The sequence below is a fragment of the Cibotium barometz genome, chromosome 60 (genome assembly GCF_041138505.1).
Source record: "Cibotium barometz isolate CiBa-2024 chromosome 60, ASM4113850v1, whole genome shotgun sequence".
NCBI classification, from domain to species: domain Eukaryota; kingdom Viridiplantae; phylum Streptophyta; class Polypodiopsida; order Cyatheales; family Cibotiaceae; genus Cibotium; species Cibotium barometz.
The window spans coordinates 6,570,955-6,587,414 of record NC_141105.1 but is presented as its reverse complement, the minus strand read 5'-3'; the positions used below and the strand labels follow the sequence as shown (position 1 = coordinate 6,587,414).

Sequence of the window (16,460 nt, the reverse complement as noted above, 5' to 3'; positions counted from 1 at the left end):
GAAGCTTCTATGACGGCCCATGGAGCCCATGCAGACAGGGCTGCCCCGTTGGATAAGGGGAAAAGAAAAAGAGAAGACCATGAGCCTCATGCCAGGAAGCTCAAGGAATTCAAAGCAGGTGATAAATCTGTCAAATTTGATGTCTTTCATGGTGAACATGATGCTTCTAAGGTGTTAGCATTTGTGGCACAGTTCGACATTGCTTTTAGCGATGAGGATTTCACAGAAAAGTCAAAGGTGCGCCATGCTAGCATGTTTTTAAAAGGGACTGCTGCCCATTGGTGGATCACTGAAAAGATCACCAAGGATCCCATCTCTACTTGGAAGGAATTCAAGGATAGATTTTATGCTCAGTTCTTGCCACCCAATGCAGAGCAAACTCTCACTCAAAAGTGGGACAGGTTGGAGCAAAAAGATAATGAGAGTGTGCAACAGTATGTTAACAAATTCTGGAAAGTGTTGCTGGAAGTGACTCCCTTCATGCAAATCACTGAGGATGAAAGAAAGAGGAAGTTTCGTTCTGGACTACAACCAGCATATAAATCGGGTATTGAATTGCACCCGAAACATACGTTGCAACAACTCACAGCTTCTGCCCTTGCTACGGAGCAATTGGTGCTCAAGATCAAGCAGGATCAAGGAGGTTCAAAGGGGAAGGACAAGGCTGTCCCAAATCAGCAAAAGGGTGGACAGCCACCTAAAAAGAACTTCCGGGAGTCCTACAAGGGTGGTAAAGCTGAAAATAACACATCTAAAGAACAGGGCCCAAGAAAGAACAAATTCGGCTTAACTCCGGAGCAAAGAGAGCAATATGCTAAGGATGAAAATGCTTTTCTTGTGGTAGCAAAGACCACATGTTCCGACAATGCCCAGATCGCAAACCAAAGCACAAGGACAAGCACACCAAAGCAAATGTTCATGCAGTTCCTGATGTGCAAGGTAATACAGGTCATGATGCAAAAGAGCGTATGGTTTGCAAGGCTTGGGGGCAAATCAAGGATCAGCCCGCACTCTTCATGTTTGATGACTGTGCAACTGACAACTTTATCTCTATGCAAATGGCAGCTGCATTGGGTATTGAGGTTGAAAACATGGGACCTCAGATTGAAGCCGAAGCTGCATTTATTGGTAAAGAGGTGCAGGTTACCCCTTTGATAGGGAAGTTGTGCATCCATATCCAGGGCTACCTTGATAATGAGCATTTCTTAGTTGCTCCACTGAACGGATGTGATGTATTGTTGGGCAAGCCGTGGCACCATAGGCTTGAGCCCCGCAAAGACTACAAGTCTAATATGATTTCTTTTATGCATAAAGGCCGCATGCACTTTATTGATGCTGGCAAAGAAGGGGATTCCATCCCAGTTGTATCACACATCCAAATTAATAAAGCAATGAAAAAGAGCCTTTCAGCGTACTTGGTTTTTGTGCGTGATAGTCTTGTGCCAAATCATCAAAATGTGGATGCTATGTCTAATGATAGGCTGAATTTTCTTAATGCATTCAACGACTGTTTTGCTGACTCGTTGCCAGGTGAATTACCTCCCCAAAGGCCCGAAGATCACCGCATAGATCTTGTGCCAGTTAGTTCTCCACCTAACAAACCCGCATACCGAGTGAGTGCCGCACAACAAGAAGAAATCATGAAGCAGGTAAACGAGCTTTTAGAGAAAGGTTTGGTTCAGCCCAGTTCCTCACCTTACTGCTCTCCTGTGCTTCTTGTTCAAAAGAAGGACGGATCATTCCGTATGTGTGTGGACTATGAGCTTTGAACAAGCTTACCATCAAGAACAGATTTCCTATTCCACGTATTGATGATATCTTGGATAAGCTTGATGGTTCAGCTTGCTTTAGCAGACTTGATTTGAAGAGTGGTTATCACCAGATACGCGTGGTACCACAAGATGTCCATAAGACTGCATTCAGGACAGCCTTCGGATTATATGAATTCTTGGTAATGCCTTTTGGTCTCACCAATGCTCCTGCTACTTTTAATCGTATGATGGATAGGATATTCCGACCCCATCGCAAGTTTACAGGAGTCTTCTTTGATGATATCTTGGTTTTCTCCAAGAATGAGCAGGAACACAGAACTCATTTGGTCACAGTATTCGAAGAGTTGCGGAAGCATAAACTTTTCGTCAATGCCAAGAAAAGTGAGTTTTTCCTTTCAGAGATTCATTATCTGGGACATATTGTATCCAAGGATGGAGTTACAATGGATCCTGCAAAGATCGAGACTATTCGGAATTGGCCCGAATTGCAAAACGTACATCAAGTACATAGTTTTCTGGGATTATGTTCGTATTACAGGCGTTTCATAAGGCATTTCGCCATGATTGCCACTCCTCTACATGATCTCACGAAGAAGAAAACTGCTTTTAAATGGACTTCAAAGGAACAGGATGCTTTCTTGCAGCTCAAGCATGCGATCATATGTGGTCCAGTATTGATTGTTCCTGACTTGCACAAGTCATTCGTGGTTGAATGTGATGCTTGTGGTGATTGCATAGGAGCTGTCCTAAATCAAGAAGGGCATGCAGTTGCATACGAGAGCCGTCGTTTGCATGATGCTGAGCTTCATATGGATATCTATGAGAAAGAGCTCTTGGCTGTAATTCACGCCTTAAAGATTTGGAAACATTACCTTCTTGGGGCTGAATTTGTAGTCAAGACAGATCATCAAAGCTTGAGATACTTTCTATCTCAAACCAAGCTTTCAGAGAAGCAGATGAGAATGGCAAACTTTCTTTCCATGTTTCATTTTCAGATTGTGCATACTCTAGGAAAGAAAAATGTGGTGGCCGATGCACTATCTAGGAGGCCTTATGTTGCTGCAATCTCAGTGGCCTCTCATGGAGATCTATTTGCTATGAGAGATTTGTATCATTTGGATGTTGATTTTTGCCATATATGGACTGATTTGATGGCTGGTCATTCACATGCCTCTTATGTTATCAACGAGGGTTATCTTATGAAGGATAATTGCCTATGTGTGGTGAAGGATTTGCGTCCAAAGGTTATGGACGAATGTCACGCTCCACCATATGCTGGTCATAGAGGTATTATGCCTACTACTCGCATGATTCAGAGGTATTTCTTTTGGCTAAGCATGCGTAAAGACATTGAGGCTTATGTGCGTGCATGTATTACTTGCCAAAAGGTGAAATTTGACAGGCAAAAGCCTCCAGGTTTGCTTCAACCATTGCCTATTCCCTCGCAACCTTGGGAAAGTATCACGATGGATTTTATCATGGACTTGCCTAGATCCCAGCATGGGAATGATGCTATTTGGACTATTGTCGACAGGTTTAGTAAGCAAGCTCACTTCTTGCCCGTCAAGAAAACCATCAAAGCTGATCATATGGTAAAGCTTTTTCTTGCTAATATTTTCAAGCATCATGGTATGCCTAAATCCATTGTTGGGGATAGAGATCACAGGACTACAAGCCTATTTTGGAGGGCTTTGTTTGATAATATGGGTACTAAGCTTGAGTTTTCATCAGCTTATCATCCCCAAACGGATGGCCAAAGTGAAGCTGCAAATTCAACCGTGTTGGATTTATTGAAATGTTATGTGGCAGATCAAAAGAGTGCATGGGAGAAGTATCTTCCACTTGTTGAGTTTGCCTACAACAATACGATCCATGCTTCCACAGGAAAGGCTCCGTTTGAGATTATTTATGGCAGAGTGGTCTTGCCACCTATCCTTCGAACAAAGGATGAGATATTTGCAACTGATGAATATGTTCGTGACTTAGATGTTGCCTTTGGTCAGGTGCGGACAGCCATAGCAAGATCTCAGAATAAGCATAAAAAGGCTGCTGACAAGCATAGAAGGGACATGGAAGTCAAAGAAGGTGATTGGGTATTGCTAAAATTTGAGAAGGCTAGGCTTCGGAAGAGGCCAGGACGAGAAGGATCATATCCTAAGCTTTCTCCTCGCTATTATGGACCCTTCAAGGTGATTCACAAGATCAATGAAGTGTCCTACAGGCTTGCTTTACCTACTCATTGGAAGATTCACAATGCTTTTCATGTGAGTCTATTTCGGAAATATGTGGGGCCAGATCCTGATGAGCCTGTCACAGAAGATCCGCTAGAAATTGAAGAGCTTGAGGAGATCCTCCAGCCAGAACAGATTGTTTTTCACAAGGAGAGAAAGCTACCTGCAGGAAAGCTTTCCAGGAGATACCTTCTGAAGTTTAAGAATTATTTGCCTATTGATGCCAAGTGGGTAAATGAGGATTATTTTGCAGATAATCCACAATTGTTGCAGGCATATCTTGAGGCTTTTCAGTTGAGGTCAACTCTTTAGAAGCCCGGGGGGATGTCACCAATTGGCCGACCATTTGGTCCATCTCCAGTTTTTGCGTCTCGTTCACTTGAGGCCAGGCCGGTGTCTCGTGTGAAGAGGCCAGTATTTTGCTGACATGGACGGGAGCCAGACTGGTGCCACCCGTGTGTTAGCAGGATGGTGTCGTATGGACGGGAGCCAGACCAATGCCACCCGTGTATGACCTGGACTGTGTTCGACCCATGGGATTGTCACGCCATGGAAGAGCTAGTATTCGTGCCGTGTTTTGCCTATGGGACTGTCACACCATAGGGAAACTCGTGCCTGGAACTGAGTCTTACCTATGGGACTGTCACTCCATAGGAAGACCAGGTTTTTATGTTTTTATGTCGTGCCAGTTTTGTGCCGACAGATATTTTGTAGTTGTTCCATGAACGGGAGATATGTCCATGTTACTAATTGCACATGCACACATATTTTGCATGTTTGAAACTGTTTTCGCATGACATGTATTTGTGTGTTTGCCTGCTTGACGTGTTACTTACTGAGCGGGGACGCCTGCCAGTGAGTCGTGAAGTCTACTCTGTATTCTGACGAGTTTTGGTGCATGTGAACAGGTGGTAAGTATGTTGCACATGTTGTTTTTATTATTTTATCTCTAACCTCTTATTTTATAAGGTTAGGTGTTCACATTTATTTAAAAGTGGGCACCCCCTTTGGGCACCCACTTAGGGGCCAAGGTGGGGAGCCCCACTTTAAGTGAGTGTGGGGGTGGGCATGGTCACCTACCCACACTAGCCCCCCACATGCATGCGTGGAATCTACTAGAGAAGACTTCACTCTAATTCTATTAAAAAAAACCTCCCTCCTTCAAGCGAAAATCATCATCGCTTCTATCTGGCGTTGATTCACCAACCGGCGACCATCTCTCCCTCTGGCGCATGAAGGCGACTGCTGCAGTACCCTCTGCTGCTGGCTGCGCCTGCCTCTCTACAGGTGGCTGAGTATTGTGGCAGGCGGCTGTTTACTCCACGCTGCTCTCTCTCCCAGGCGGCTGGCTGTAACTGTACTACAGGCGGCTGCTCACCTCCCATACAGGCGACTACACCTTCACTGCTGGCGGCTGCTTCTCCTCCCCCAGCCAGGCGCCCATCACATGACATTCCTACACAGAGTCGGCTGCCACCATCTGAAGGCCACGCCTCAACTCTTCTGCTCCTCCAGGCCATCTCCTTTTCAGGCTACTGCAGCTAGGCGTTACTAAACTGCACACCGAGGCTACTACTGAATTGCTCCCCCAGGCGGCTGTGTGTCCAACATCGTCAGGCTGCGTGTGCATCACCCACAGGTGGCGTCTTCCATCCAGGACATTGTCCACCACCAGTAAGCTGTACTTCTTCTCTCACAGTAGGCGGCTGTGGTTTTCTTGCGGTGGTACTTGCCTTGGTGGTTCACCACGAGGCGATTGAGTCTTCATCAAAGGGACTTAGCATCTCCTGGGTGGCTTCATCATTCCACGAGTATTGGTTTTCCTATCAACCATCTACAAGTAAGTGAATTTCAGATTTCAATAAAGTATTTTATGTTTAAATCTGATAAGGGATTCATCCCGCTCGGCCAACACCCGTTCGGTGCCGGGTTGTCCAAGCTATATTGGCGAACCTCGGTCCAAAGGTGCTGAGATCGGGAGAGCCAGGCGTTAGTACGAGAGCGCCTGTTTGTGCGTGGTCTCGGAACACCAGTGAGGCGCTCTCCGCGGAGTCCAGTGAAAGCACAGGACCGTAGAGATTGGACCACACTAGTGGTCGTACTGCTTCGAGCTTCTACATCAAGTTTCGACCTCGAGCCTACTTGTTTGGTACTGCTTTCATATGTACATGGACATTATCTGGTTCTTGGAACCCATGGAGCATTGTATTTATTAAATACTCCCAATAAATATATCATATATTGAGGGGGGGGTCGGCCCGTTCCGGCCCCAGTGCTGGTGTCCATCTTTCCATTTCATTTCATTTCAATTTCAAGTTGTATTAAGTTGTCCATTTCAAATTTGTGATTTTAAAGTTGTGCTATTAAGCGTGTGGGTGTCCAACGGAGTCTTTCCCACTTGACGGGATCGGTTTCAGTCGTGAGTAGCGAAAGCAAAAAAAGACCCACAATTTTCAGCCCGCACGTTTTCTACATGTTCAAAATCCCCAAAATTTTTAGCAAAAAGAACTACAGATAAAAAACTCGTTTCAAAAAACGTTTCGAAATGTTTCGTACCTTCAGTGAGGTATGAAAAACGTTTTTTTGCTCCTATGATCGAAAAGGCGGTGACACTGAGAATCTTGGTGGAATCCACACTTGGTGTAACTATTTGGCCCTCCTAGCTCTATTCACATGATAGAACCCGTGCGTAGACACTGGGCAGGTAGATGAAGGCATGGAAACATGAAGTTTGCACATGGAAAAGCACCAGTTTTGGTGAAAAAGCAGAGAAAAGCAAAAAGTCAAATCGAGTTGACCGCGAGCTAGGGACATCAAGCTAGAAAAGTAAAGCACAAGAACTTTGGGAAAAATTGGCCATATTTGAGTAATATTTTATTATTAAAAATTAAAAGAGGAAAACTAACGTGAAAAGGAGAAAAGCAAAAGCTTAGCTAGCTTTTGGCAAAAAGCAGGATTTCCTCAACTATAAAAGAAGCATGAACCTCTCCTCTTGATCATCAATCAAATTGTGGAGTTTATCAATGCTGCCCACTGTACGGTCACTTGAAAATTTTACTGCCTGTCGTGTGCCATCGGTTGCGTGCTGTAGTTCTGCTGGCGACGCCTGATCTGCTAGCTGTTAACGCCTATGTGCTGCAGTGCTGGCTGTGCTGCTGCTGTGTGCAATTTACCACCAGCCTGGACCACCTGAATCACAGCCGGTGCCACCATCTGCTGCCCAATGCTGCCTCTACACCATGCTTGACTACGTTGCTTAAACAACCCCTGAGTGTTGGTGCCGCTACTAGTGCTGGTGCTACCCCCCTATTTGGCTGAGCCACCTAAACCACCATCTAGCCGCCACCTGTGCCAGGTGTTTGCCACCGCCAAATCCATCTGCGCCTTGTTGCCATCTGTCACCTGGCCGCTCCCGGCTGAAGTGCTGCGCCTAATCTGTCATCTACGAGCATTGTTGCGTGAACCACCTGATAGCACCGTTTCTACCTGGCCGTTGCCGCTGCCTGTCGTGGTTGCCCACTGCTACGTGTGTTGCCTTGAGAGAGCCTGTGTGCTACCTGACATCACTCCCACCGCCACTTGACAGTGCCGTCAGTACCGCCACTTGTTGTTTTGGGCGACAATCTCTCCGTAAGCTTCATCATCCACACCTGTCCCTTGTTTACGAGTTTGGGACTTGGATCTGGATCAGGATTTGGATTATTGGATCTGGTACTAGCACGGTGAGAGATTCTTCTGGGTCATCCTCGTGGTGTGCTCGGCATCAGAAATCTTGTGCCTCGACATCGACTTGGGTTTCTACATCGTCATATTTGTTTGCTTTTGTATTCACTGATGTATTGATCCTGGCTTGTGAGCCCGTGGATTGTTCCTAAATAAATTCCTGAAAGGGGGTGGGGCTTGTTCCCCTCTTAGTGTGTGTATTGTGCAAAGTTCCCTAAACTCTTCTCTTTCTCCCTCTCTCTATGAATGGGATGAGGTAAAATAGAAAGTCGGAGAGAATGTGGCAAGCTATCTTAACAACTTTTCAGCTGTTTCACTAAAGTTTACTTCCTATACTCCATAGAAACTTGTAAGTTTGTGAATGGGCTACAACCCAAGCTTATGCAAGCACTGTATATATGGCTGGTCCAAAAACTTTGGAGGAAGCTCAAGACAAAGGCTGAGGCTTTGTACATGCCTTGGATGGAGGGCAAGACAAAGAATGTTAGCCGGGATCCACCTCAAAAGGAGAAGTTTAAAGACCGATCCCCATCGAGAACCGATCCTCAAGAGAAGAAGGATACGAGTGAGGCCAGAGGGACTGTAAGATCATCAGATTGATATCATGCTAGGAAGTTCATCAAAAGGTTTGCAGTGGATGCTAGTCCATTGCATGACTTGACTAAGAAAGCCGTGGGATTTTGGTGGACTTGCAAAAAGAATCCTTTGAAGCATTGAAACTTTTTCCTAGCGTTTCGTCCAAAACAACGAAACAAAACCTTCGAAACGACGAAACGGACGAAATGTTTCATGTTACTATGAACCATATACAAGACCTCCTCCTAGAGGAGCTTGTTTTCGAGGATCCACTTGAGGTGGGAGAGCAAAGATTTTGCAACCAAAACAAATTGTATTTCATTTTGTGAGAAAAAGAGGAAAGATAGTGGTCAGAAAGTTCCTCTTGAAATTCAAGAATTATTCGCCATTGGACGCAAAATGGATACCAAAGCAGTACTTCAACAACTATCCACAGATACTTCGCGCTTATGACGAATTGGTTGGCCCATACGTATTTGAAGTACAAGCATAGACATCTTGCGAACAAGGAAGATTCAAGAGGGAGGGATTATACCTCTAACTCTCTTCATTGTATATATATATATATTGGAATGGAATTGATCATTGTCTTGTTTATGTAATGGTTACTTGGACATGCTCTAGTTTGGGTGGCAACGATGCTAGATAACCCAAGGAGCAAGATTTGTATTTGGGTGGCAACGATGCCAGATATCTTGGATTTCATAGTTGGGTGGTCATTGCAACCAGATAGCCCAAATGACTATTGATGAACAATCGGGCGGTCAATGCAACCAAATAGCCCAAGTGATTTTATTGGATATCATAGTTGGGTGGTCAATGCGACCAGATAGCCCAGATGACTATTGATGAAAATTTAGGCGGTCATAATGACCAGATAGCAGACTACCTGGCCAGTACCTAGAACACCCAGTAGACGTGAATGATGCATACTTGTTTGTTGACTAGCTTTTGTCTAGTTTTTACATGTGGTAAGTATGCATTTCTTTTATCTAATGCATGTCACAGGTCATGAAGAAGAACCATCAAGAACAAAGCCATTGATCAAAGATAAGGCATAGAGATGTTGTCAGATGAGCAGATAACGCCAAAGATATGGGAAAAGACCAGATGCACATGCTCACCAGACAGGGGTAGTACTTGGAACATAAGGATATACACGACACATATGGATGTACTTGGATCACTTGCATTCTCCAATTGAGGACAACTGCAATATAAGAGGGAGGGAATGTAACTATTTGGCCCTCCTAGCTCTATTCACATGATGGAACCCGTGCCTGAACATTGGACATGTAGATAAAGGCATGGGAACAGGGACCATGAAGTTTGCACATAGAAAAGCACCAGTTTTGGTCAAAAAGCAGAGAAAAGCAAAAAGTCAAACTGAGTTGATAGCGAGCTAGGGACATCACTGGCAAGAGGAGACTGAGCTGGACCAAAAAGAAAAAAAGTGCTTTTTCAAAACGCATCTCTAAGGCCAAAAAGCAAGGCCTTGAAGCCATAAAAGCAAAGCTCAAGAACTTTGGGAAAAATTGGCCATATTTGAGTAATATTTTATTATTGAAAAGTAAAAGAGAAAAAGCAAAGTGAAAAAGAGAAAAGTAAAAGCTTGGCTAGCTTTTGGCAAAAAGCAAGATTTTCTCAACTATAAAAGAAACATGAATCTCTCCTCTTGATCATCAATCAAATTGTGGAGTTTATCAATGCTGCCGTTGATTCAGAACGCCGCTATCGACTACTGTGCCACATCATCATCAGTCCGTACGACTATACGGATCTGTATAGCCGTACGGAACTGTACGGTCACCTGGAAATTTTGCTGCCTACCGTGTGGTGTCGGTTGCCTGTTGCAGTTTTGCTGGCTGCTAATGCCCATGCGTTGTTTACCACTAGGCTGCACCACCTCAACCACGGCCGGCGCCACCAGGTGTTGCCCAATGCCGCCTTTGCACCCTACTTGGCTACGTTGCTTAAACAGTCGTCGAGTGCTGCTACTGCTACTGCTACTATTGCCGGTGCTACCTCCTTGTTTGGCTGAGCCACTTGAACCACCACCCAGCTACCATTTCTGCCAGCTGTTCGCCGCCGCCAAACATCATCTGCACCTGGCTGCGATTTGCCACCGGTTGAAGTGCTACACCTGATTTGCCATCTACCAGCACTGTTGCTTGAACCACTTGACGATGCCGTCTTACCTAGCTATTGCCGTTGCCTTCTGTGGTCGCGCATTGCCGCCTGTGTTGCCTTCAGAGAGCTTGTGTGCTACCCGACAACACCGCCACCACCACCGCCACTTGACAGTGCCGCCATCAGCGTCACTTGTTGTTTTGGGCGACAATCTTTCAGCTAGTCTCCGTAAGCTTCATCATCCACACTTGTGCCTTGTGTACCTTGTTTACGAGTTTTAGACTTGGATCTAGATTTGGACGTGGATTTGGATTTGAACTTGGATTTGGATATTGGATCTAGTACTAGCCTGGTGAGAGATTCTTGTGGGTCATTCTCGTGGTGTGCTCGGCATCAGAAATCTCGTGCCTCGACATCGACTTCGACTTGGGTTTCAATCGACATATTTGTTTGCTTTTGTATTCACTAATGTATTGATCCTGGCTTGTGAGCCTGTGGATTGTTCTTGAATAAATTCCTGAAAGCGGGCGGGGCCTATTCCCTGCTCAGTGTGTATGTACTGTGCAAAGTTCCCTAAACCCTTCTCTCTCTCCCTCTCTCTATATTTGTAACTTTTGGATACGTGGTGGAATCTGTCACGACACACCCCGCTAGGCTTTGGAGCAATAGGTGGGCCACATGTGAATTGGGCATAACCACGGGCACTTTTTTCCCTTGGGGTTTTTCCCTAGCACACATGGTATGAAGGGAGACCTTTTTATTATTGTTGTACTTTGATATTATATGGGGATTGACTTCTCGGCTCCACACACATTTCAATACAATACACATCTTTGCATCTCCATTTATCACCATCTCTGTGATCTGTGTACTGTGTACCTGTGTGTGTAGCTGCAACTCCCCTCCTGGGCCAATAGTGGTTCTGGGATTAATAAGAAGCTAATGTCAGTCTCCTCTTCTGCTAAAAGAGGATATGGAGTGAACTTTGAAGACAATAGGTGCACGGTTAGGGACTGTGAAAGTGGTTATGCATCAGTCACATCCGGCACATTGTACCATGGGTTGTACCAGCTTGAGAGGTTTGACAGGAGAGAGCATGATGCTCATGCGGTTTCCACTCCAACACCTGCCATGCAAGAGGCAGAATTGTGGCATGCCAGGTTTGGGCATGTGAATTATGGTAGTTTGATGCTATTGCAAAAGCATCAAATGGTGCAAGACATGCCTTGTGTAAAGTTGCCACCAAAATATGTATGTGAAGGGTGCATATTGGGTAAAATGCATAGAAATGCATTTCCAAAAGATGGATCAACAAGGACTGTCCGAAAATTATAGCTTGTGCACAGCGATGTGAGTGGTCCTACGCGGACACGATTGATTGGGAAGCATGTATACTTTGTAACCTTTATTGATGACTACTCCAGATTTGTTTGGGTATATCCCCTGAAGGCAAAATCTGATGTATTTGCATGTTTTCAGCATTATGTGGAACTGGCTAAAAATCAAATAGGTTGCAAAGTGCAATCCCTCTGTACAGATCGAAGGGGGGGGGGGGGGGGAATACATGTCTTGCTTTCAAAGCTTTTTTGGCAGAAAAGGGCTTAAAGCATCAATGCATGATAGGTCATTGATGGAAATGCCTAGATGCATGGTCAAAGGCAAAGGTTGGCCTCACAAATTCTGGATGGAGGCAATCATGTGTGCTACACATGTTTTCAATAGATGCCCTACCAAAGCATTGAAAACCGTAACGGCATATGAGGCCTACCTCATCAATTGCTAGGTAAGCTTGATGACAAAGCTACTAAGTGCATATTTGTAGGTTACACTAGTGGCAGTAAAGGGTACCGTCTCTATAATCCTTCCACACAAAGGATTTTGGATAGCAGATACATTGTGTTTGCTGAAAATTCCTTTGTGGTGGGGCTGAATGATGACTCTCCATGCGCCTTTGACACAGGTGGCCTTGCCATCGTTGCCTGACCAAAGGAAGTTCTTGATAAGTTGTTGGACCTGGCCTATGCAAGAACGCGAGGATGCCCAACGAGAAGTGATGTACCACATGGTGGCCAAGAGAACTTAGCACTCACCCAGCCAAAGAGAGCCACGTGGAGCTCCAATACAAAATCTTCCCACAGATACGCATAAGAAGGGGGGCAATCTACTGTTGTGGGGAGATGTCTATGCCCACTGGACACTCAAAATACTGCATGGGGAGCCACATGGGCTCCACTGAAATCCCTAAATTGGACACCAAGCCGGAGTGGGGTAGGGACCCGCCCAAAAGCCACATGACTTGTGTCAGTTGATCTTCACTCCCGAGGCTAGGCATAACACCTCAATCAGCTTTTTGCATTACCCTTGCCAAAAAGCGCCCATAAGTCATGTATTTCTCATGTATAAGCATAGTCTCAAAATACATGCCAGCCATGTTTTGACCTTTTGGCTACTTCTAGGCCACATTGGGAGGCTTATGGGATCATCCTTGACATTCAGGGAGCTTTTTTGGCGGAGGTTGTGGCACTCGTACAGGGAAGCAAAGATCTCTTTTATTTGTGTCAATCCCCAAAGGGTCTCCTTGTAGAGAAAACTTGCAAAACAAAGCCATTAACTGTGAAGGGGGTGTAGGCCTGACTCACCACCCAACCATGACAGCCGTGGGCAAAGCCCACAAGATGTGGCTGTCCCCACCGAGCCATGAGCTGAGCTAACTAGCTAGAGGTACCGACCAGTCTACCCCATGATGTCACATACCACCATGGAGCTGCCCTCGCAGGCCTTGAGATTGTTGCTGGCCTCGAGATTGCTGTTGGCCTCGGCTGCATGCAACAGGTGCACGTCTGCATTAGATCCGCAGACCTCTCGCATAGCCTCGTGAGACTTTGACTGACTGACTGACCCTGGCCACCCTTTTATAGGCTCTTGGCCGGTCACCGGGCATCCACACATGGGTGCCCACCCGTCAGTCCATCCCTAGCCCAGTTCGCCAATCTGCTTGCCTAGCTCCAATCTACCAAGCCTCGAAGCTAGTCTTGTGTGCGTGCTACACATGGTAGATACACTCTCTGCACATGACAATTTGGCTTTCTCTACCTTGCCACCAACCAATGGAGATCAATCATTGGTGCTAGCCCAGCTTGTCCGAGATGATGTGGAGCTTCAAAGACGGTCTACCATTGCTTATGGGAGTGCAGGGAGGCATAGAGGATCTGGATTGTAGCAGCACACCTTTTTGGAAGGATGAGGAGGGATGCCTACATTTATTTTGGTGCTATTGTTTGGGCGACACAGTCGAGCTACAAATCAGGTTTGGAGAGAACGATAGAGATATGATCATGCGAGTTACTCAAGGAGTGGGTCTGCAGTGCTGTCTTTAGGACATGCAAGAGTCAGGCTACGTACCACCAGAGAGATTGGAAACTGCATGGGAGATCACTACTAGCATCACAACCTAGCACATCTGGAAGGCTAGATGCATTGAGGCCATGGAGGGCACTTTGGTTTATGATACACAGTGCATTTGCAGGATCTGGTGTGATATTATCCACATGCTCATGGCCACTTGGGCCAAGATTCAGGGATCTTCGAGGGCTACAGAGAGAACACGTGGCCAATTCATGAGAGAATGGGATCATCACGTTTTTTTCACTCCCTCTCTTATGGGGACTTTGTAGCAACCCGATTGGTTGAGATTTCCCCCTTGCTTGGTCTGAAATCTCCCTTGTAAAATTCTTTCATACTTAATAGAAGCTTCTTTTCCGGGGAAAAAAAAAAGAGTGGCTACTATTACCACTCTGGATCCTCACTTTCCAGAGTGGCACCCTAGGGCCACTGCTTTGCTCTGTATTGTGTGCAGCAATCATGTTTTATTCTTTTACAGGAGTGCATACGGAAGTTTATGTTTTACTGTCAAGCAACTAGTGCTCTAGATTTAGTGAATTCTCTTTAGCACATATCCATATGTCAAACTATTTTGTACTAAACATGCATTATGCCATTTACAGCATGAAGGATCTTCTCGAAATGTGGATGAGAACGTGTGGGAAGAGCTCCGAAATTACAAGAAATGCCTGCTACGGATGTTTGTGAATCAAGACAAGGATGTCCTTTTCATGGAGACATCAACTCATTTGGCAAAACAGCGTCGTCATTGTTTGGTGGAATGCATCCCTTTACCCCCTAACGTAGCAAAGCAGGCTCCTCTATATTTTAAGAAGGTGTGTTATTGTAGGAGAAATTTATGCATGACTTCTGCAAAGCATGTCTTTTTTCTTGGGCTCTTAATGGACTTTCAAGGCTTGATCAATTTGGATAAAGAAGTTGTTAGCATCAGTCTCGACCTTTGAACCTATTTGTAAGATGGGCTGATCATGTGCACAGAGTTGTATAATTTATGAAAAACCAGAGTAGTTTATGCTTGGTATCTTTGTATCAATTGAGAGAGTATTCTGACAAGTGGTTTTGGGAACAGGCAATTGATGAAGCAGAAGATGAATGGAGTCAACACAATGCAAAAAAGCTGATCGACACAAGTGAAAGGGGTTTACGAGCATGTATTCCCAAAAATTTCCCTTACTTTCATGTGGAGTTTGGCTTGCGTGCAGGGTATGTCCACGTGATTGACAACGAGAAGGACTTTAAAAGTGATTTCGGGCGCAATGTTGTGATTGGCATGTTAAAATTGCCAGAAGAAGACATGCACAGGAGGCGCAAGCAGCAGTCTCATGAGCAGCAGAAGAAGGCAGCCGCTGACTTTCAGAAGGCTTGGGATCCATTTGATTGGACGAAAATGCTGGATTGATATGAATTCCCTAAAAAGTGAGAGCGCATTTGGTCCAAGCTCAAACCAACTTTTACTGGGAGAAGCGCCCATTGTCTCTAATAAAATGATGAGGGAGATTTTTTCATACACTTTTTGCATCCTGTAAGTATTTCTGCCCCCTTAAATACGTTTCTTAAGGGCCTTAGATCCAAGGCCCATCAATTTTGTTTCTGGATTACGGAATCTCTAGTATAACAACGCATGAGTTTTGTACATTAAAGATGCGGCTGTGTCTAGTTGTCTTTGCCAATAGGTCATGCCTTCGTCTACAAATTTCATCGCAGCTACTTGACTTCTGAATTAATTCAACATGGTGCAATATTCTAAAACCATATCTGTTGGTTTGAACTTTATTTACGATTTGACAAAATTATATCACATACTTACCTTGTTTTACGATTCATGTATAACAAATATATCTTGATTTTATTTATTTATTTATTTTTTTTGGGGGGGGGGGGGGACGGGGCAAAAAAGAGACTTCTATTAAGTAATATAAAATCATACAAAGAGCGAACCAAAAGGTAGGGAGACACTATGCTGCCATAAAAGCCTGGTAAGAGTGGAGGAGAAGAAAATATCATGGTTCCACTCATGGCCCAAGTGGACAAAAGAGTATGAACAATGTCACTCTGGATACTACAGATACACTGGGTGTCATAAACATGAATACCCGCGAAGGCCTCTAAGCATTTGGTCTTCCAGATATGCTACACCATGATACTAGCAATTATCTCCCAGGTGATGTCAAAACTTGGAGGAGGTGGTGTGTATCGTATGTGAGGGATATCTGAGTTATGCCCCTATGGACAAGGATAATAGGATCTACATCGTTGCCTTCAAAAAGAAGTTGTGGGCTAGATTGAGTCAACCATGCAATAGCACCCCAAAGTAATATAGATAGGATCACTCCTCCATCTACTCAAGAGATGCGCTATATATCCAAGTCCTCTGTGTTCCTTTGCACTCCGATAAGCAATGATACAGTCTTAGATGGAGCTGGGTATCTAGGACGAGGGATCCACACCAAAAATAGATCTCCATTGGTTGGTGGGCAATCCTCTGTGTAGAAACAACAAGAAGAGGTAGAAAGTTTGGCTCCCCTTGTACGAGTGCTAGAGTCTGCCAGAATCTCGTGTAGTGTCATACACCTCCTGGTGAGGCCTAAGGTGTGGGAACTCTCTAGGTTTGTCCAAGCGTGAGCAA

At 45.0% G+C, this 16,460-nt stretch overlaps 1 protein-coding gene across 3 annotated transcripts in view; it reads left to right on the top strand.

The window, feature by feature from the left end:
- The window catches only part of LOC147604914 (CwfJ-like family protein), a 100,050-nt gene extending 84,581 nt beyond the window's left edge, over positions 1-15,469 (top strand). For all 3 annotated transcript variants that reach the window (XM_086794133.1, XM_086794134.1, XM_086794135.1), the window contains exons 10-11: positions 14,437-14,649; positions 14,904-15,469. In XM_086794133.1, the coding sequence (XP_086650259.1) occupies positions 14,437-14,649; positions 14,904-15,233 (543 nt within the window). In that variant the 3' untranslated portion in view covers positions 15,234-15,469. The remainder of the gene's footprint in view (positions 1-14,436; positions 14,650-14,903) is intronic.
- Positions 15,470-16,460: the final 991 nt, after the last annotated feature.